The sequence below is a fragment of the Phyllostomus discolor genome, chromosome 13, assembly GCF_004126475.2.
Source record: "Phyllostomus discolor isolate MPI-MPIP mPhyDis1 chromosome 13, mPhyDis1.pri.v3, whole genome shotgun sequence".
NCBI classification, from domain to species: Eukaryota; Metazoa; Chordata; class Mammalia; order Chiroptera; family Phyllostomidae; genus Phyllostomus; species Phyllostomus discolor.
Genome location: NC_040915.2, coordinates 10,321,719 through 10,340,981, shown reverse-complemented (window position 1 = coordinate 10,340,981; position 19,263 = coordinate 10,321,719). Strand labels below are relative to the sequence as shown.

General features: G+C 49.5%; 1 protein-coding gene across 3 annotated transcripts in view; it reads left to right on the top strand.

Moving 5' to 3' along the window:
* Nucleotides 1–18,847, top strand: part of SPOCK1 (SPARC (osteonectin), cwcv and kazal like domains proteoglycan 1) — a 459,872-nt gene extending 441,025 nt beyond the window's left edge. For 2 of the 3 annotated variants that reach the window (XM_028528573.2, XM_028528570.2), the window contains 5 exons: nt 3,121–3,342; nt 8,027–8,089; nt 14,919–15,056; nt 15,532–15,744; nt 18,462–18,847. In XM_028528573.2, coding sequence (XP_028384374.1) covers nt 3,121–3,342; nt 8,027–8,089; nt 14,919–15,056; nt 15,532–15,722 — 614 coding nt within the window. In that variant the 3' untranslated portion in view covers nt 15,723–15,744; nt 18,462–18,847. Of the gene's footprint in view, nt 1–3,120; nt 3,343–8,026; nt 8,090–14,918; nt 15,057–15,531 lie in introns of all 3 variants that reach the window. The other variant, XM_028528572.2, reaches the window with a different exon arrangement.
* The last annotated feature ends 416 nt before the right edge of the window (nt 18,848–19,263 follow it).

Below are 19,263 nucleotides of genomic sequence, written 5' to 3'. Positions count from 1 at the left end.
CAGCTGCACAGAACCCCAGGTTATGGGTGTGACATGATTGATACAAGTAGACGTTCGTTTTTGGAGCCCTGAAGTTATTCCTGGTGTTCAGCCACTTTAAACAGCATCACACAAACATCTTTGATAATCTTTGTGAACATCTGTCAGGCCGCATCTCATTTTCCACGGACACCCCCAGGCAGGGCCCCCACCCCAGTACTGCCCGGCAGCGGCCACGCGCAGCCTCTTCGCGGACCAGAGAGAGCACTCAGAGCGGGTCCTCGTCCTTGTGCTTGACAGGCGGTAGACTTCTCCCCGCTGAGGCCGGCCCGCATGGGACGGGTGAGCCGGCGGGTTCACGGGGTTCTGTGACCGCTGGGATTCTGAGTCTGACCGGCATCCGGGCTCCAGCCAGAATAAGAATGATCCCCTTAATTTTTGGTTACTCTTTGCTGCATGGAGCCCCGATACTAGGAGGGAATATAGGGGACAGTCCTTTCCCTAGTTTGGATCTTCCGCCTTGAGGGGGAGAGAACGTTTGCCTCCCCAATCGAAGTGTCCGAAGTGTGGTTGTGCCTGTGGGGAGGGGGAGTCAGGTGCCTTCTGTTCACCCCTGCTGGGCCTTCCTTGGGAGCTTGTGGACCATTCCGTCACGGGTGGTCTAGGGAAACTCTTCCCTGGGCTCCTCCAGGAGCAGCTGGACCCTGGGGCTCTGTGGACAATCTTCTCTGGTCCCCGGAGGGTCCACGTGCAGATGGGGCAGCCGGGGAATGACCTCCCCTCTGGCAGACACAAGCTCAGTCCCCGACGAGGCCTTTAGATTTGATGTCCCGAAGCCCCTGGCGTGAAGGGAATAGAAGGGGTGAGGCTTGGAGGCCAGAGGAGGCAGAGATGCTGATGTCGGTCAGTCCAGGAGCCCTGAAGGGGAGGCCGTGGGACCTTAGACGTCCCGCGTGCTTGGGGCCCATCAGAAGGGCTGCTCTGTTCCCCCCTCCGCCCCAGATATCAGATGCAGGAGCGTCTTTTCTAGAACTTCCAAGTAGATGTGAAGTGGTCTTGACCTTCAGACTACCACCCAGCCAGCACTTGTGTGGCGGTCAGTTGTCTTTCCCGTGCGCTGGAACGGCGCCAGCCCCTGAAATCGAGGAGCAGGATATGCTGTGCAGAAGTGGGGACCCACCTCAGGTCTGAGTAAATTGCTTCCTTTACTCTGCGGCCCTGGGGAGATGCCATCATCCCACAGGGGGCTCAGTCACAGCTCAGTCCTGTCCAGAGTCCCCCTTCTTAGAAAGGGAATGATCCAAGGTGTGTTCTGAGACACCAAAAGGAACGAATTTAAAATGGAAAGATTTTTATGTGTTAAGGGGTCAACTTTGCAGTAGCTAGAAAACCTCTCTCAACAAATACTTTATGCAGCACCGACCAGGTGCCCGCCCGGGCTTGGCACACGAGGGGCCTTTGAGAGTAGGGAGTGCAGGGTTCTACAAGAGCTCGGAGAAGGTCCTGCATGTGCCTTGTTGACTAGCAAAGACCCCTTGGTAAAAACTGCTTTAGAAAGGGGGGCAGTACTTGGCTCTGTCTGATTTCCTACAGACTGAGTAGGGAGGCGTTCCTGGTGATGTAGACAAGGCAAGCGACCCCATCAGGACCCTGCATGGCCACCCGTCCCCAAACAGGGCACCCTAGCCAACCGGACACCCTCAGGACAGGAGTGTCACACATCCCGTGAGGCAGGGCCAGCCCTGGGAGGGGCAGACTGTAGACTCGGGGTGGCACTGGCCACCTGGGATTGAATCCCAGCTCGACAGTGGTGGGACCTTGAGCAAGTCACTCACGCCTTCACACCCAGGATGAAGCGGGGAGGGTGCAGCAGCATTTCACAGGGCTGGTCCAAGGGTCCCAGGAGATAATTAAGCACAGAGTGCTGAGGAGTGTGTCTTAAGTAAGACAAAAGCAAACCTTTATCCTTTTTCTGGGAAGTAAAACCAGCCCCAGAGAAGTCCAGCTTGTGGACTAACTGGACTGTGGGCGGAAGCCCAGCTCTGGGGGGCAGAGCCCAGCTCTGGCTTGGGGCCGGCCCCCTGGGCTCCAGCTGCAGTGGACGCAGCGTTCTGAGAGTCATTATTCGAGTGCCCACGGTCTCCGTTGTGGCAGCTAGTAGCTCTTTAAGAATACTAACCCCTCCGCTCCCAGGAAATGAGAAAGGAATATTGTCAGAGTCCGTCTGGATTCTGTATCCCGTGCCTCCTGAGGGCACGGCAGAAAAGAAGCCCCTAGGGAGGGACAGGGGTGTCCCCGTCAGTGTCCAGGCCGCCCGGGGTCACCGCGCTTCGGGGTGGGAGCCGGGCTCCTGCTGGCGCCACACAGCTGCAGCATTCAACTGCCATCCTTGCACAAGTGGCTTTGTTTTCACTTTTCAGATCATATTTTTTCCTAACAAAGTACAGTTTGTAGGACCATCCACTCATCCTTTTACGGTCTGTGCTCTTCCTTTCAGGCAGACCCTGTTCAAGCAGGTCACGTACGTGAAAACCCATGCTTGTGTGTTCTGCTGTGTATAATGTGCTTCTGTGTATGATGCGCACCCACAGTTTTGGCCCAAACTTTCAGAAAAAAGAAATTTCATTTCATAGCTTTAATTCAGTTATTTATTTATTTATATTTAGAAACAAAACTGATTATCGTACTCCAGAGTATTATTTTGCATACGGATATTATTATTGCTTTCTAGAGTTATACTTTTCGTGCATAAGCATAAATAAAAGAATTAAAGACAGTGTTACAGATATGGAATTAGCACTACCCATGTATAATGCACATCCTTATTTTCCCCTTAAAAACTTGGGCAAAAATAGCACACATGGTACCCAGCAAAATACAGTACATTACAGATAAATCAGCATTGGGGATTTATTCCCGTCAAACATATTTCCTTAAATGCTGACTTCGGTTTCTGTACATTTTAAATTGTTTCATTTAACCCCCCACCCCCACCCCCAACATTTAGTGCAAGGCCACTGAGGGTGAACCTTTCAAGGGAAGGGTCTCGGGAAGGAGGGCCCGGGAGGGCCCTGGGCTTCCTCAGGGCAGGGACAGCCGGTTGGGCATGGTGGCAGCTGACCTGAGCCTTTCCCTTGGCAGGGTTTGACACCAGCATCCTGCCCATCTGCAAAGACTCTCTGGGCTGGATGTTCAACAAGTTGGACATGAACTACGACCTCCTGCTGGACCACTCGGAGATCAATGCCATCTACCTGGATAAGTACGAGCCCTGCATCAAGCCTCTCTTCAACTCCTGCGACTCCTTCAAGGACGGCAAGCTCTCCAACAACGAGTGGTGCTACTGCTTCCAGAAGCCTGCAGGTGAGGCGGGTGGGCGGGGCAACCGTGCGGCCGAACACCCACGGGGGAGGCAGACAGGTCAGAAAGCATCCATCCCGTTTACTGGTGAGCCCAAAGGTGCTTCTCTCTTACTTTCTTTCTGTTCTTAACACAGTATTGGTACTTTGGGAGACCCAAGAGCCTGACCAGGGAGTCTGTTATTTCCATCTTCCTTTGGGAAACTCTGTTGACTACATTGTGTCTCAGCATTTTCATCTGTGAAGCGGGTAGAGAAACCTTCACCGCGTAACCCCTACTGCCACATGGTCCTCCATGCTTCCCTTAGAGAAAGGGTTTGCACTGAGTGTCTTAGCCACTCAGGTCCTCAGTGTCTGAGGACACTCGGGTTGTAAATAAACTCCAGCGAACTGAAGACAGAAAGAAGGCAGGGTCCGAGGGACCCGCTGGGACACACCGTCGGGGGGGTGGGGGGGCCTGCCCTTGTGCAACCTCCCGGGGATCCAGCAGGGGCTCTGTGGCTCCCTGAGGGGTCTCGGGCCTGGCTTTGTTTCTGTCTCAGCTTCCTGGGGGGTGTGCCCATGTAGGGTGGCCTGCAACTCACAGGACCGGCAGAGATTGGCCTCCTTCCCCCCAAAAACCTGCTGCAGCCCAGATCAGGTCAGCATGGCGGTCGGAGCCTACCCGGAAAGGAAGATGGGTGCTAATGCCGAAGTGTTTACACTGAGGGTGTGTGTGCGTGTGCCCAGATGGCACACGCCCTGCAGAAAGCATGGGCAGGCATCCCGGAAGGGCACTCAGGGAGCGTGCAGGTGCACACTATAGGATTGTAAGGGGCATTCCTAAAAGCAGAATGAGTGGTCAAAAGCCACGTGCATTTTTTAGTTTCAGCAATGTTTCCAATTTGCCCTCCAGAGATGTTCTAACGGTTTTTATTCCCATGAAAACTACACAGCATACCTATGTTTCCATGGCCTTCCCAAACTCTGCAATCATTTTCAAACTGGGGGCAAGAAACTGTAGTTCCTTCTAGGCTTCGTTTCAGTCCTCTTATTACGACTTGGGTTGAACATCTTTGTTAGAGACACTCTTGAGTTTCCTTTTCCTTGAAATGTCTAGGTTTTTCTTTTTTTTTCTGTTCTTGTGGGTTTTTTTGTTTTTAATAGGAATTTTCTCTGAGGATATTAATACCATTCTTGTATTGCAATTTTTTCCCCTCAAGTTTGGCTGCATTTTTGCTAGAGAGAAATTTTTAGATTTCTCCATCTTTTACTTTATGGCCTTTAGAATCCATAAAGCTTACATTATTAAGCTTCCCACTTTAGGAGGTCAAGCAGTTTTCTTCATAACCTTTTGGGGTTCATTTTGTGAGTGGTTATCGAAATCTTGTACCGCTCTCCATTCTTCTGGTGTGCAGTCCAGTGGGGCACAGCCCCTGCTCCGCCCCCACGCTCCCCGGGCGGCTGTCCAGTTGCTCTCCTGACAGCTGTTGGCTGACCCATCTTTCTGCCTCTTTGTGAAATGCTTTCCCTAGCGTACATAAAACTATACACTAAGTACAGTTCTCTGTCTGTCTGTTCCTGGATGCTCGCCCTGTCACTGAGCTATTTATTCAGAAATCGGTTCTAAATCATTTAAATAGCAGCTGTTTCACAGTCCACTTCACCATCGAGTGGGCCAACCTCCCCTGCCTTCAATCTTTTCTCAGAGCTTTCCTGGATATTCTTATATGGTTAGCTTTTTGAGCTTCAGAATCAGTTTATTCCATTAAAAAATTCTTACTGTTTCTTTTTTGGAGGCAGGCAAACATTTAATCTAGAGAGAGGTGATAGCTGTGGAATAGCAAACCATTTTATTCAGGAACAGGACCTACCAGCCAGCGGGCCGCCCAGTTAGTTCCCACCAGCACAGCACTTCCCCTCGTGGTTACCGTTGGAACCGAGATCAGTCACTGTCCATTGTATCTGCTCACTGGTGGCTGTTTCCATGTTAATTTTGTTCTCAGCCACCTCACTGAATCCTCATTTTGCGTGAGTGGTTCCCCAGTGGATTTCCTTGGGTTTTCGGGTTTGCCGTCATACCCTGTGAGAGTAGTTACGGTTTTCTGTCTTCAGCTTCTGTACCTCGTTTCTTTCCCTTTCCTACTCACACGTGCTGGTTCCTTCACACGGGTGTTAAGTAACAGTCACGTTTTTTACTTCAGTAGAAAGCTTGTAGTGGCTCGGCATTACGCTTCATGACAGATTTGGGCTTGAGTTCCTGAATCTCATGTGCCTTTAGCCAGGTTCAGGCTCAGCCTGAGTGACTGGAGGACAGAGCGGGCCACCTGGCCGCTCCAGAGCACCTGGGCGCGTCCCCGCCGGCAGCCGCTGGAGAAAGCCGCCCGGCCTGCAGCAGGCCGTGGCCACCAGGAGCTCTGTGGCCGTTCTCCCATTTCCTTAAGTCAGTTTATTTTTTGTTGGGTTCCCACTGCCTCTGTCCCTGACCCAGAACCAGTTCTGGAATTTTCATTTAACTTCTACATTTTATTATTTTCTGTTTATCAAGTATATAGTTGAGGCTAAATTTTTTCCCAGAGTAGTTTCTTAGCTGTAGACCATAGGTTTTCATAGCTGGTATTTTCATTATAGATAATTTGTAGACAATTCTTCTATTAAGGTGCTGAGGGCCTGTTTGGCCCAAGACAGTTGTTAGCACTTTTCAGATGGTAGGGTTATTTGTTGACTGGTTTTGCTTATTCTCTTTAGTTTTTATCACTAATTTGAGTTTTAGGCTTTTTCCCACAAATTTTCATAAGGAATCTGTTCTTTGAATTAGTCCTTGAATGTATGAAAATATTTCTGTCTTCTTCATACAAAAACAAAGATGCTAAGTATAAACTTCCTGGAGTGACAGTTTCTTTTCTTGGTAGCTTTTTCAAACAAACACTCTGCTCCCAGCACTGGGTGTAACTACAGAGTTGTGTGAACCACACTAATTGTCTTTCCTTCTGTTGGTGATAGAACCACTGTGTCTGGAAGCCAAAAGGATCCTTTACCTTTTAAGGGCATGGATTTCCTAGGACATGTCTTAGCTTTTCTCCGTCTGCGTCACTGTCCTCAGACGTTCGGCTCTAGAATGAAAACTTCTTTGTTCCACGTGGTCAATCCGTTCTCAAGCGCTTCACCTGTTTGTAGCTCCCGACGAAGGCTTTGTTTCTATGACATTTTCACGCTTTGTATCTGTTCATAAAGCTCAGACAGGTCCCTTCTTCAGTCGAATCCTCGACTCCTCAGAGAGACCTCCGGGAGCTATGTTCACCTGCAAACCTTTCCTGTTACGATCGCTGCCCCTGGAGTTCTGCGTGTCCGTCCCTCTGCATTTCCTGCAGCGGTGGTCAGCAGGCGGGCCTCCAGTCGCTGTGTGTCTCCTTGTTTTCAATAAGCGGAGATTTAAGCTTGAGGGCGCACCCTTACAATGGAAACTTATGTCACAGAAAACTCTCCAATACTGTGTTTCTAGGAATGACTCTGATCTTCCTTCTCTTCAGGACCAGCCTTCTAAATGCCTGCAGCCTCTCTGCATTCCTGCAGTTACAAAGTGGAGCATTTCTGTTCACAAACTAGGAATGATATTCGTACTCACCTTCTTATGGTTATTGTAAAGATTAATTAAGGTGTAGCGTTCTAGAACATTGTCTGGTACAGTCTAAGAATTCAATTTTCACCATTTCTCATAGTAAATACTCACTTTAATCATCACACGTGGAACTGGTTCTCCCTTTTCTTTGTTGCTTTCAATTGGTATCTGAAACCCAGCAGGAAACAGAATGCGTCCCCATCCGGTTTCTCTCAGGGCACAGCAGCAAAGCCAGGTGGCTTGGGAAGCCCACCGGCACTACCGGCAGGTGCAAATAGGTGCTCGGGTGCGTCCTCCGGCCCCCTGCTTGCAGGTACACGGGCAGCGTAAGTGCCCCGACACTCACCACACCTGTGTCCCCGTCTGGAGGACACTGAGCCAAGAGCAGGGACTCCCAGAGCCATGGGCTCCACAGGGGTCAGTCGGGGGAAGTCTCGGGAACTTGTGAGGTCACCCTTCTTTCTGTGTGGAATGGAAGTTCTCTTGGAAGGCAAAGGAGAGGACACGCTCAGCCGTGCACTCCGCTGTGTCGGCCCTTCACTGCAGCACGTGTTCCGTGACCGAGGGCCCGGAGACCGGCCGGAGCGGGCAGTCACGCTTGCTGTCTCTCTAGATGGCTTGTGTGGCCTCACGACTGTCCCCTGAGGCCTGCGTCTTACTCCCCTGGGCAGTAAGCCACAAGCTCCACTCCTTTCCTCCGGCAAGGCCGGCACTAATTGTCTGTGGCCTCCCCTCTGGTTAGCTGGGCTGGTCTGTGGATTCAGAACACACACCCACTCGTGAGCTTTGGTCCTCAGCCCTCGGAAATCTTAGCTAAGTATGTACTCCTCATATAAAGTCTGCTAGCAAATCACCTGCCTGACAACTGGTATCTGCGGGAGTTGGTGGTGGGAAGGAAAACCCCTGTACAGCTCGAGTAGCCCCCAAATAGTATTTTAAGTACCTCGTGGTTTAAGTTTTGTTTTTTTAATTAGTGACAACATACGGAGCAATTCCACTCCCAGGTGTGTCGTTGTCTACATTTCAAGCCAATCATTAGAGATTACATCCTGCGCCATCTGGAAAGTGACTCTCATAAATTATTTTTCAGGTCTCCCGTGCCAGAACGAAATGAACAGGATTCAGAAACTGAGCAAGGGGAAGAGCCTGTTGGGTGAGTACAATTTCTTACCACTTGTTTAAACAACTGATTACACCATCGTGTCTTGTAACATGGAGCACAGCACTGGTTGTTCAGTTAGGGACCTGTGCCGCATGAAGAAATGTCCCAATGGACCCCGCACAGCCAGGTCCCTTTAGGCAGCTGGCACTGTGCCCCAGGCAGCTGGACCCCATCCGAGGACCGGTTAGTTGGTTGAGAACTGGCAGGAGGGGAGGCCCAGGGCTGGTGGGCAGGACGGCCAGGGCTAGAATCTTCCTCCCTGACCCTGGGCTCCAGTGAATCTTCGCTTGTTCTTTTAAGTACAGCCATTGAGTGGGCTGTCAAGGTGTTTCCTCCAACTCTATAATGATAAGGTCTGTAAGTTACAGAATTGCCTGTCCTCTCCAGACTAAGTGGTCCATTCAAGGAGGCGGATGAGCCACACCCCCAGCTAAGTCCAGCAAGGATGTGAGTGTCCTTCCCCAGATTGTTTCCCACGCGTGATACCCAGAAGAGAGCGTACAGCGATTTGCACACTGTACGCTTTTGCTTGCGCCCTTGTCCGAGTGGTGAGGGGAAGCGGGCAGCTGCATGTGTTGGGCCTGGTGCGCCAGCCTGGCCTGTGGCGGCCTCCCTCCCGCTCTGCACCATCCCTGAGCGGTTGGCAAACACCGTTGTCTGCTGGGAAGAAAGGAGTCTGCACTGCTAGCTGTAACAATAGTTCAGAATTATTCTTATCAAACATTTAGGAACAGGGTTTTCCCTAAGCAGCTTGCCATTTCACAAGTTTATTTACTTGATGGAAATGGTTTTTTTTAACAGATTGTCAGCTGTAGGCTGTCTGAACTCGGGTGATTTCTCCTCCTCTAATACCTCGAAGCACATGTGCGCCTCCCTTCCACTTTGAAGATCACTTGTTTCACCGGCGTGCTTGCCTCACACTCAGTGCCTCTGACAACGCTGTTCAGCCCAGAGCTCCAGAGTCATGAATTTGACCTGCCGGGGCCTGGGTTCTTCTCCTGCTAAAAACCACATAAAGGCATCCTTCTGGGCGGAGGGCAACGTGGCTAGACCCCTCTCCCACAGGTCCTTCCCTGGGACCTGTGTGGGGTGTGAGTGATGTGTCTGAGGCCCACGGGTGGTTGTAGAGCCAGTACAATGCTGTGTTTAAGAACGTGTTTCCTTTGGCCACGGACGTCTTCTTACGGCCTCACTAATTCCTAATGAATGAGACAGAAGATGTGGTCTGAGATGACATGGTCCATCTTCTGCTTTCCCAGCAACCATGAAGCCCACCTCGTTTCAAAGCTCACTTTATATCACCTCTCCCCACATATGGGACCACTCTGCCCGACTCATAAAGATACCATTTATCTGCTTACAAATTACTTTTCACATGATGAATATATTTAGGGGTAATTTCAATTTAAAAAATGAATAGATACAACCACCACCAAAAGATCACACTCACTCACACCTAGAGCCCACTCGGGAGAGGGGCGACCCTGCTGCAGCACACTTGAGAGCAGCGCCTGCCTCTCTGCAGCCCGGGACTCAGCCCAGCGGGTCCGTCTGCTTTCCTCCTGCAGCTGGAGGAGGAGATGCCATGTTTCCCCAGCTTCCTACTTGTTCCCGAGTCTCTCTGCTCTTTGGTTATTGAAAGCATCTACTCTTTCTTCCTCCTGCTCCCTGAAGACTTGGGGTGCTGAGCCCCTAAGCCAGCGTGTGGGCATGGCAGCAGCAGGCTTGCCTGTCACTGAGGAATGCCTTCCTGGGGACACCTTCCCTCCCCTGACGTCTGAGAGCCTGGCCGCCCTGGATAGCCCGATGAGCTGAGTGTTCCGTGCTGGTCCTAGAATCAGCTGGAAGCTGGGGTCAAGTCCAGGTTCAAATAATAGAAATTTCTGCCTGCCAAGCCATATTTCTTGTTGGGGTCTATACTATGAAGTAAGACGCAAATTTGAAAAGCTACTCACTCTAAAAAAAATTCGGAACTAAAATCAGGAAGTAGGAAGCCACAGCAGTAAGCAGAACCCTGCACACGGTCCACACAGACAAGGTTACTTACTCAGGCGGATTCTCCCATCGACCACGACACAGTCACGAGGCAGACACCCGATGAAAAACTGGACACTAGCACACGTGTCGAGCATCTGCAACTACCTGAGCGTTGGATTCGCGACACTGACTGAAGAGATGGTGCCTGCAAAGCGCTGAGAGGAAAGCCCTCTCGGCCCGGAGTCAACGCTTCCCGGCGAGCGTGTCCCGTGTGGTGGCGGAGAGAGTCTCGAACGCGGGTGCAGCACGTGCTCGGGCCCCGCTGCACTGAAGTCTCACCACGGCCGTGTGCGCTGCAGAAAGTGAACACGCCCAGAAGGAGTTAACTGTGAAAAGGGACATGGAGCTAAATCTAAATAAATATGACCTATAAAAAATGTGTTAAATTTCTGATTTATTCAGAAAGAAAACACGTAGGTTGACTTTAGATCTTATATGTAAAAATATGCTTCTTTGTGGAAAATTAAGGGTAACAAGAATATAAGGACTAGAATATATCGTTTTTAAACCTATAGGAGAAAAATATGGAATAAAGAAGATGTAAGTATTTCAACAAAAGGCAGGAAAGAGGGAAAATTTAAAAAATAGAAAACAGTGGCAGAAGTGAGCGCAAGCCTGTCTATAACCCCAGTGACTGTGAGCGGGGCCACCGCACTCAGAGGCCATCGGTGTTTTTAAAAAGAGAGTTACATGCAAAACACGAGCTTAAAAGATACTAAAGACTCATTTTTATAGCAATGTTAAAATCTGGCAGCAGCAAATACTTAATTTTGAATTCTAAACAGAGACAATATCTTGCTGAAATGTTCCTTTCACCACATGATGCCATCAATTGATATATTCACAACTTTAGAACAAATTGTTATATTTATAATCATAGAGACTAAAATATACCTCTTTCCTTAAAACTTACAGTTCAAGTGGGCAAAAATACATAGAGAAAGAAGAATTGAATGGCATGATTAGTTAACAGTCATACCTATGTATTCCTATACATCAGCACAGGATATATGAGTACATATATAGTCTTTTCACCTACATCAAATATTTGCCATGGATTTTGCCAAAAGAAAACTCAACAAATCTCAAAAGGGGAAAAAAAAACCCCATCACAGATCAGATTCACATGCCACAACATAATAAAAGTAGAAGTCAAAAATGAGATCACCAAAACCCCACACAGCTGGGTTTTTTATAAACAGTCAAAGATGAAATGCAGGCAGTATGCCCACAAAACACTTAAACTGAAGGAAAAGCAAGGCACTGTGTACCGAAACTGGAGGGAAGCTACTGAAGTGAAACTTAAGAGGAACATTCACAGCTGCAAATGCATTTATTAAAGAAAAACTAACAATTTTCAAATCAGGAAGCAGGACCACCACCTGAAGTGATTAAGACTGAAGCGGTGAACAGTGAATGAGCCCCCTTTTGCCAGTGTGGCAGGTTCCACAGCTGTCAGGACTCTGGGCGCGGGAGGACCCCGTAAACTGGAGGTTCTCACCTCCAGCGCGACGGAACTACTGGGGGGTTTACTGCAGCACAGAGTGTTGAGCCCTATTCACAAAGTTCCTGATTCAGCAGCTCTGGGGGTAGACCCAAGAACGTGCTTTTTCTACAATGCCCCCAGGTGGTGTTGCAGCTGCTCGCCCTGCGGGGGCGCTCTGACAGCCACCGCTATGAATCAGCTTATCACAGTTACGAAAAACTGGTCGGAATGGACGCTATGAATAATGACGTTTAAGTCACAAAGAACCCGAAGACACAGCTAGATTATAAGCTATGATATTAATTTAAATCAAAACACTACTCTTATTCCCCCAATTATGCGCCAAGCCCAAAATAGTTTTATGGATGAATACTTTATGGAAGAGCATTCTCGTTTTATACAAAATGTCTAGACTACAGAAAAAAAAGAAAACTACCCAAATCATTTTATACTATGAATCAGTAATCAAAATTCTTCCAAAGAAGAAAAGCCCAGGACCAAATAGCAGATGGCTTCACTGACAAATTTTACCAAACATTTAAAGAAGAATTAACATCAATCCTTCTCAAAGTCTTTCAAAAACTGAAAGAGGAGGGAACACTCTCAAATTCATTTTACAAGGCTGACATCACCCTGCTAGCAAAGCCAGAAAAGACACTAAGGAAAGTACAGGCCAATATTCTTGATGAATACAGATGCAAAGTTTCTGAAGACGTATTAGCAAACCAGAGTCAGCCGCGTTTAAAAGGATGATTCCCCATGACCTACAGATGGTTCAATGTATGCAGATCATCCAATCTGATACATCACATTAACAAGATGAAGGATAAGTCATGTGATCATCTCAATAGATGCAGAAGTTCAACAATCATTCATGATAAAAGCTCAGAACAAATGAGTTACAGGAGGAACTTACCACAACATAACAAAGGCCACCTGTGACGAGACCACAGCCAACATCATGCGCAGCCACTCACCACCCCCGTCTGAACTGATGCCGGAATCCCACCCAGAACAATCAGGCTACTAAAGAAATATTTACGTAAATAAATCAGAATTGGAAAGAAGTAAAATTGTTTATATTGCAGATGACATGATTTTGTATTTTAAAAAACCCGAAAGACTCCACCAATCCCATTAGATATAATCAACCAATTCAGTAAATTTTAGGGATACAAAATCAATATGCAAAAATCAGTAGCATTTCTGTAATAACAAATTATCAAAAAAAGGAATGAATGATCCCATTTACAATAACATCAAAAACAAGAATAAATTTAGCTGAGGAGGCGAAAGAGCTCTATATTGAAAACCATGAGACATAAATGAAAGAAATCAAAGACACAAATAAATCAAAAGTTACCTGTGTTCATGGATTAGAAGAATAAAACTACCTGAAGTATTATCTTACATCTACCTATAGATCCCTAACAAGATTCCAAAGGCATTTTTATCGAGCATGAAAAAAATCATAAAGTTTGTAGGGAACCACAAAAGACCCCAAATAGCCAAAGCAGTCCTTAGAAGTAAGATCAAAGCAGCAAGCACCTGACTTCAGGCTATGTTATAAAGCTATAGCAATCAAAACCATGTGGCATAAAATCAGACACACAGGCCAGTGAAACAGAAGAGAATCAAGAGCCCCAAAATAAACCCTTGCATGTTAACTAAGACTTGATAAGCGACCCAAGAATGCTCCATGGAGAAGAGACAGTCTGTCCAAGAAAGAGTGCTGGAAGAATTACATGTGTAATGTAAAAGAATAAAACTAGCCCCCTATCTTATACTGCCTACAAAAATTAACTCAAAATAGACTAAAGACTTAAATGTAAGAACTGAAATCATGAAACGCCTAAAAAAATAAAAAAATAAAAAAACAGAAAAAAGGCTCCTTGGCCTGGGTCTTGGCAATGACCTTTTGGATCTGACACCTAAAGCACAAGCAACAAAGTAAAAAAAAAAACAAAAAAAAAACTAACATATGGGACCACATCAAACCAAAAGCCTATGCGCAGCCATGGAAACTCTCGACAACGTGCACAGAGCCTGTGGAACATGGGAACGTGTTTGCCAGTCATACGTCTGATAAGGGGCTAACACCCAACACATATAAGGAACTCATACAACTCAATAGCAAAAACCATCATCATTATCCAATTGAAAATGGGCAAAGGACCTGAATCAATACATTTGCATGGAAAATATACAAATGGCCAATAGGCACATTAGTGCTCAGTGTCACTAATCATTAGGGAGATGCAAGTCAAAATCCTGCTGGGGTCACCTCATGCCTGTCTGTCACTGGGAAGATGACAGATGCTGGGGGCACAGAGAAGGAGGGTCCTTGCACCTGCTGGCGGGGCTGTAAAGTGGTGCAGCCACCATGGGGAACAGCACGGCGGCTCAGCAGTCTCACTTTTGGGGATTATCCGAAGAAAACGAAAACAACAACTCGAAAGGACATACGCACCCTGTGTCCACAGTATTGACAGTTGCCAAGACACAGGAGCAGCCCCAGTGTGCACTGACGGATGAGCGGATAAAGAAGTGATGTGTGTGTGTGTCTCCATCTATCCCATGGAATATTTAGCCATAAACACAAAAATCCTGCCATTTGTGAAGACATGGATGGACCTTGAGGGCATTGTGCTCAGTGAAATAAGTCAGAGAAAGACAAGCACTGTCTGATCTTCCTTGTATGTGGAACCTTAAAAAAAAACAAAACACCTAAGTTCATAGAAGAAGAGAGCAGATTTGGTCCCCACAGGCAGGCAGGCAGGGGTGGGGGTCAAAGCGTGCGAGTGCCGGGTGAGAAGGGTGCAGCAGGGGTGCAGGCACAGCATGGCCACTGGTGAGCACTGCAGTGAGGTGTCGCCTCAGCCCTCGGGAGAGGAAATTCCAACAGCGCTCGCCACAAAGCAAACTCTCTTTCCTTTTTTCTGTCTGCCCAAGATGAGGGATGTAAACCGAACTGACCGTAGTGGTCATGTCACAATATGAGTAATCCAAACCATTGTGCTGGGCACCTTTGGTCAGATGCAGTGCTGTGTTAATTACACCTCAATAAAACGGGAAAACCATGAAAAAATAAAAGTTACTAATAAGAGTAGTGTGTATTTGTGATTAGAGACAGACTAGGAGGAGCCCGGTCGATCCCTGAGTTGCCCAGGGGGCCCTGCAGCCTTGACCCAGCGGCTCCCTCCCAACGGCCCAGCCACAGGGACCACGTCCAACCTGCAAGCCTCTCTGCGTCCTGCCGGGCACTGACTGGAGCTCTCTCCCTTTCCGATCCCCCAGGAACGTTCACGCCGCGCTGTAACGAGGAGGGCTATTACAAAGCCACGCAGTGCCACGGCAGCACGGGCCAGTGCTGGTGCGTGGACAAGTACGGGAACGAGCTGGCGGGCTCCCGGAAACAGGGCGCCGTGAGCTGTGGTGAGTGAGGCCTCCCGCGTCTGCCCCAGTGCCCTCGGTACCCGCGGGTTCGCGCTGTGCTAGGGTCTGAGCGGAAGGATTTCAGGAGGTGGCTGTGGCCGCAGGGAGTGAGTCTGCAGTGGAGAGCGAGTGACCTGAAGTTGCATGAGATCCACAGGGCCAGCTTTCGAGGGACCGGCCCTGGCCGTGGCTGCTGGCTGGACAACAGGGTGAGACAGAAACTGCTGCAGGCCAAGCACGGGCGGCTCGGGTTGCCTCGGGTCACCTCCACTTTGCGGCCAGGGTTGTAAACGTCCCGGGCAGGCGGAAGCATCCCGAGCATTCCGGGGGCTCCGATCGGAACACAGCTTGGGTCTAGGCCCTGCAGAGTAACCCCACCAGCTGGGGACGCATGGCTCTGCCCTGCAGCGCAGTCCCATGCGAGGGTCTCGCGGGTGAGCAGAGACTAACCTCCAGTACCTTCTCCATGTTTCAGAAGAGGAGCAGGAGACCTCGGGCGATTTTGGCAGCGGCGGCTCCGTGGTCCTGCTGGACGACCTGGAGGACGAGCGGGAGCTGGGACCAGAGGACAGGCTGCGGAAGCTGCGGGTGCGCACCCGGGCCCTGACGGAGGACGACGAGGACGAGGACGACGACAAGGAGGACGAGGTCGGCTACATATGGTAGTCCCCGAGGGAAGAGGACACAGGTTGGCACAGAGTCGCAAGTCACTTCCTGTTCCTGCATCTGTGTCTCAGACTCCACGGCGCCGTTGTTGCTCTCGTACCCGACCAAGGTCTGGAAGACAGCTCCTCCTTCCCAGACTCCCAGAGGCGGTCGGTCGCGTGGGAAGAGGGGTGCGTGTTGTTTTTAGACAGGGGAATGGCTGGCTGCACTGGAGCCCCTTCCCGCCCAGGAGACTTTCGCAAGGAGCATGTGGTTTGTGTGGGATCCTGACCGCGCAGGGAGCCCCGCCCCCTAACGTCAAGGCCCTCGTCTGACCCCCACACTGGTGGTTGCCGCAGCATGGTTCCCGGCCTTACGGTGGCTAAGTGCTTCTCTCGTGTCTTGTAGATGTCGTGGAAAACACGCCACGCTGTCCTTTACTCCCCCGCTCCCCCGCCCCACCCCTGGTGTGTATTATGAATACTTAGTCATTCACATCACTGTATCTGGCTTCCTACAGACAAGAGCCTTAACTCAGTCAAGAATCCTTTCGGGGAACTGATTTTCTTTATTGACAAACTGGTGTGGGGATGCTTCTCTCTGTACCTGCGTGCCTAGGTCCGCGCGTACGGCAGAGACTGTGTGTGTAAGTCAGGCGCACGCTCCGCTCGGAGAAGCTGTTTGGCTCCCATTAAAACCATGTGGAAAACAGTTATAAACGTGTGAGCCTGCCCAGACCTGGGCCACAATTTCTGAAATAAAATGTGTATCGACGTCCTTTCTTGCACTAACAGTCGGCACTTACAGGCGGCGGAGGTTTCTTCTCACTGGGACCCCTCTGACCCCGAGGAACCTCTGCTCGCCCACGTCGTGCTTCCCGCACAAGCCATGGACGCCCAGGCGGGCAGCGTCACACGCAGCCTCTTTCATTTCAGCGCCAGGGCCCCTCGGGCCGCAGTGGCCCTGTCTGCTGCAGGCGCCTCCAGCCCCGCCTACTCAAGGGCTTTTTCCAGGGGACTCGCGCACCCCCTTCCGCTGAGAAGACAGTACTACGGTACTGCGTAGGAGAAGGAAATCCGGGATTCCTCATTCAATGTTTTACTTCTACCCCCTTTCTATCCACAGTCGTAATGAGCAGCACAGACTCCTGAGGGAGGCCTAGAAGAGCTTCGTGAGAGCACACAGAAGCAGGGCTGGCACTGTTAGAGCCAGTCCTGACTCCACACCAAGCCCCGCCCAAGCGTCAGGACACGAATGAAGGAAATCTCTCAGCACTTGGTTTATTTCCCCTGAGATCACTGTTAGAGCCCATCTCCGAATTCGGTAGGGTCACCATGTCCCTAGTCTTCAGGACATCTCTCCCTATTGGGCTGGCCCAGATTCAAGGACATGTACCAAAGAGTAGTCTTCAAAATGGCCCCATTTAGCTCAGTGCTGGCTCCTCAGCTCCTGCCCCGGCTGGGTTGCACCTGCCTGGATGCCCACCCAGCCACCCAGCCACCCAGCCAGGCTCTCAGGCCCAGTTGGTTTCCGTCCTTCCCCATGAGCTCCAGCCTGTCCACCAGCCCACATCGACTCGGGCAAAAAAATGGACTCAGCCAAACCACATTGCAGTAGCGGCTGACCAGCCCTCCACCCTAGAGGGACCCTTTCTCTGTACTTTTCCTGCCCCCCTCAAACTAACACTTCCAACCCGTGCACTGGCCAGACAGAACGGCTTTATCCCTGAAGTTAGTCTCAGGCCAGACATGAACATGATGAAGCAGCGAACTCTGCGGCCCAGTAGGACACCAGTGCAGCCTGGATGCAGGGAGACGCAGGCCAGCTCTGCTGGGAAGTCAGCGCTCACCTCTCACCGCTGTTGTAATGCTCTTTTCCTAACTCTCACCAAACTTTGAGAGCATAATTTAGAAAACAGGTGCTTAATTGCAGCTTCATTACAATAGAGTATATAAAAGAATCAAGACTTAAAAAATCTCTGTTTAGACCCTCAAGGAAAACCATTGTTACTCTCTCCTCCAAGCTTGGAAAAATGCACACAAGAACAAATTAAAATCGACAAATTGATTTCACTTAGAGAAACTAATTATCTTATGACAAGTGTCAAATTAAGATGACACTTAAAGATCCTTAGCATTAACTTAATGATGGAGAAGAGTGCTCAGCAGTCAATTCTCAGGAAGGTAATGAGACGCTCACTTTCAGAGATGTTCCAGGAAGATATTTTGATTCATTAAACTATTAACTAAAAAGCCCTCCTACCCCCGGAATCCCACATCAGCGGAGCCGTGCCAGTGCCGCTTTTCACGCCTCACTTGGACACGGCAGCATTAGATTTTCTAAAGGTCTTTAATGCTTTTCATTTGTGAAAAGCACTCAAGATCGGATTTTTTTTAGCTACTTTATGTCTAGAAGTAGAATTTTTGTTTTCTTCCGACAGGAGTGTTTTAGCTGGTGATAAGGCGTACGTACATAAAACCGACACTAATGACTTCCCCTGTGATAGCCCAGTCCCTTGTTTGAGACAGGGACTGAGTCCTCATCACAAACTCATTTTTGGAAACTCCTTAGGGAACAGTTTCATTCTTAGGCCACAAATGCTTCTCTTATTTAATACTGTTTTTTAGCAACCAACTTGAGCCCGAGCTTTCCTCCACCATGGCTAGCTGTCCGCCACGTTGGCGTCTCTTGGTTTCCACAGATCTTCTAGCATGGAAACACCTTGCCACTGAACTTGAGGTTTTGTGTCTGTCTCCCCAGGCCCAGCAACGAAGGACGACGTGTCTGCCCAGGTCTGCCCCTCCGCTTTCCCAGGACGCCACCCTGACCACACTGTGCAGTGACATCCGAGAGACCTTTCTGCAGCGGGTGGTCTGGTCTTTTTATACCGTTTTCTCAAAGCCACTGATGTGTGTCCCTGTTCAATGTGTAGCATTGTAACGAGAGCCACCAAACCCTGAATGTCAGTTTGTTGTCCCTGTTGTAGATGAAATAGTGATGTAGAAAAACCTAGTAGACTCTGAATGCTTTTGCACATAGACTTATCTGGAATGTGAACACGACTCTTTGGTTAACGGTAGTTGTGTAACTGTAGTCCTGAGTAGGTGCATCTCTGTCTGTCTCAATAAATTTTAATTTGTCTGCAACATCTGAGTGTTTGCCTTTTGGTAGCTTGGATATGTGCTCCCCGGGCTCGCCAGCACCAGCCTACAGAGAATAGTGTGGGCCCCTCTGCCGAGGCTTCTGAACCTGGTAGCGAGGCAGACCCCACCGGCACTCCTGACAGCCCTGGCCCCTCAGTGCACCTGGGCGACACATGCCCTGGCTCCCCATCCCCAGCCCCCGTCCAGAACCACACGACCTGACCCTCTCCCCGCTGCCTTCACCTCTCTGAGGCTGCACCTTTGCTATCAGTCCTTATCTGTCAGAGTTCCCTGTTGGTGTCCCTCTCGAGACCTCAGGCTTCTTCAATTCTGCCTCTTCCTTTGGTCGCCAGTCAGCCATTCGTCAATTCTCCTGAGAACACACCTCTCTCCCTTGCAGGGCGCTGAGTTCTCCCGAG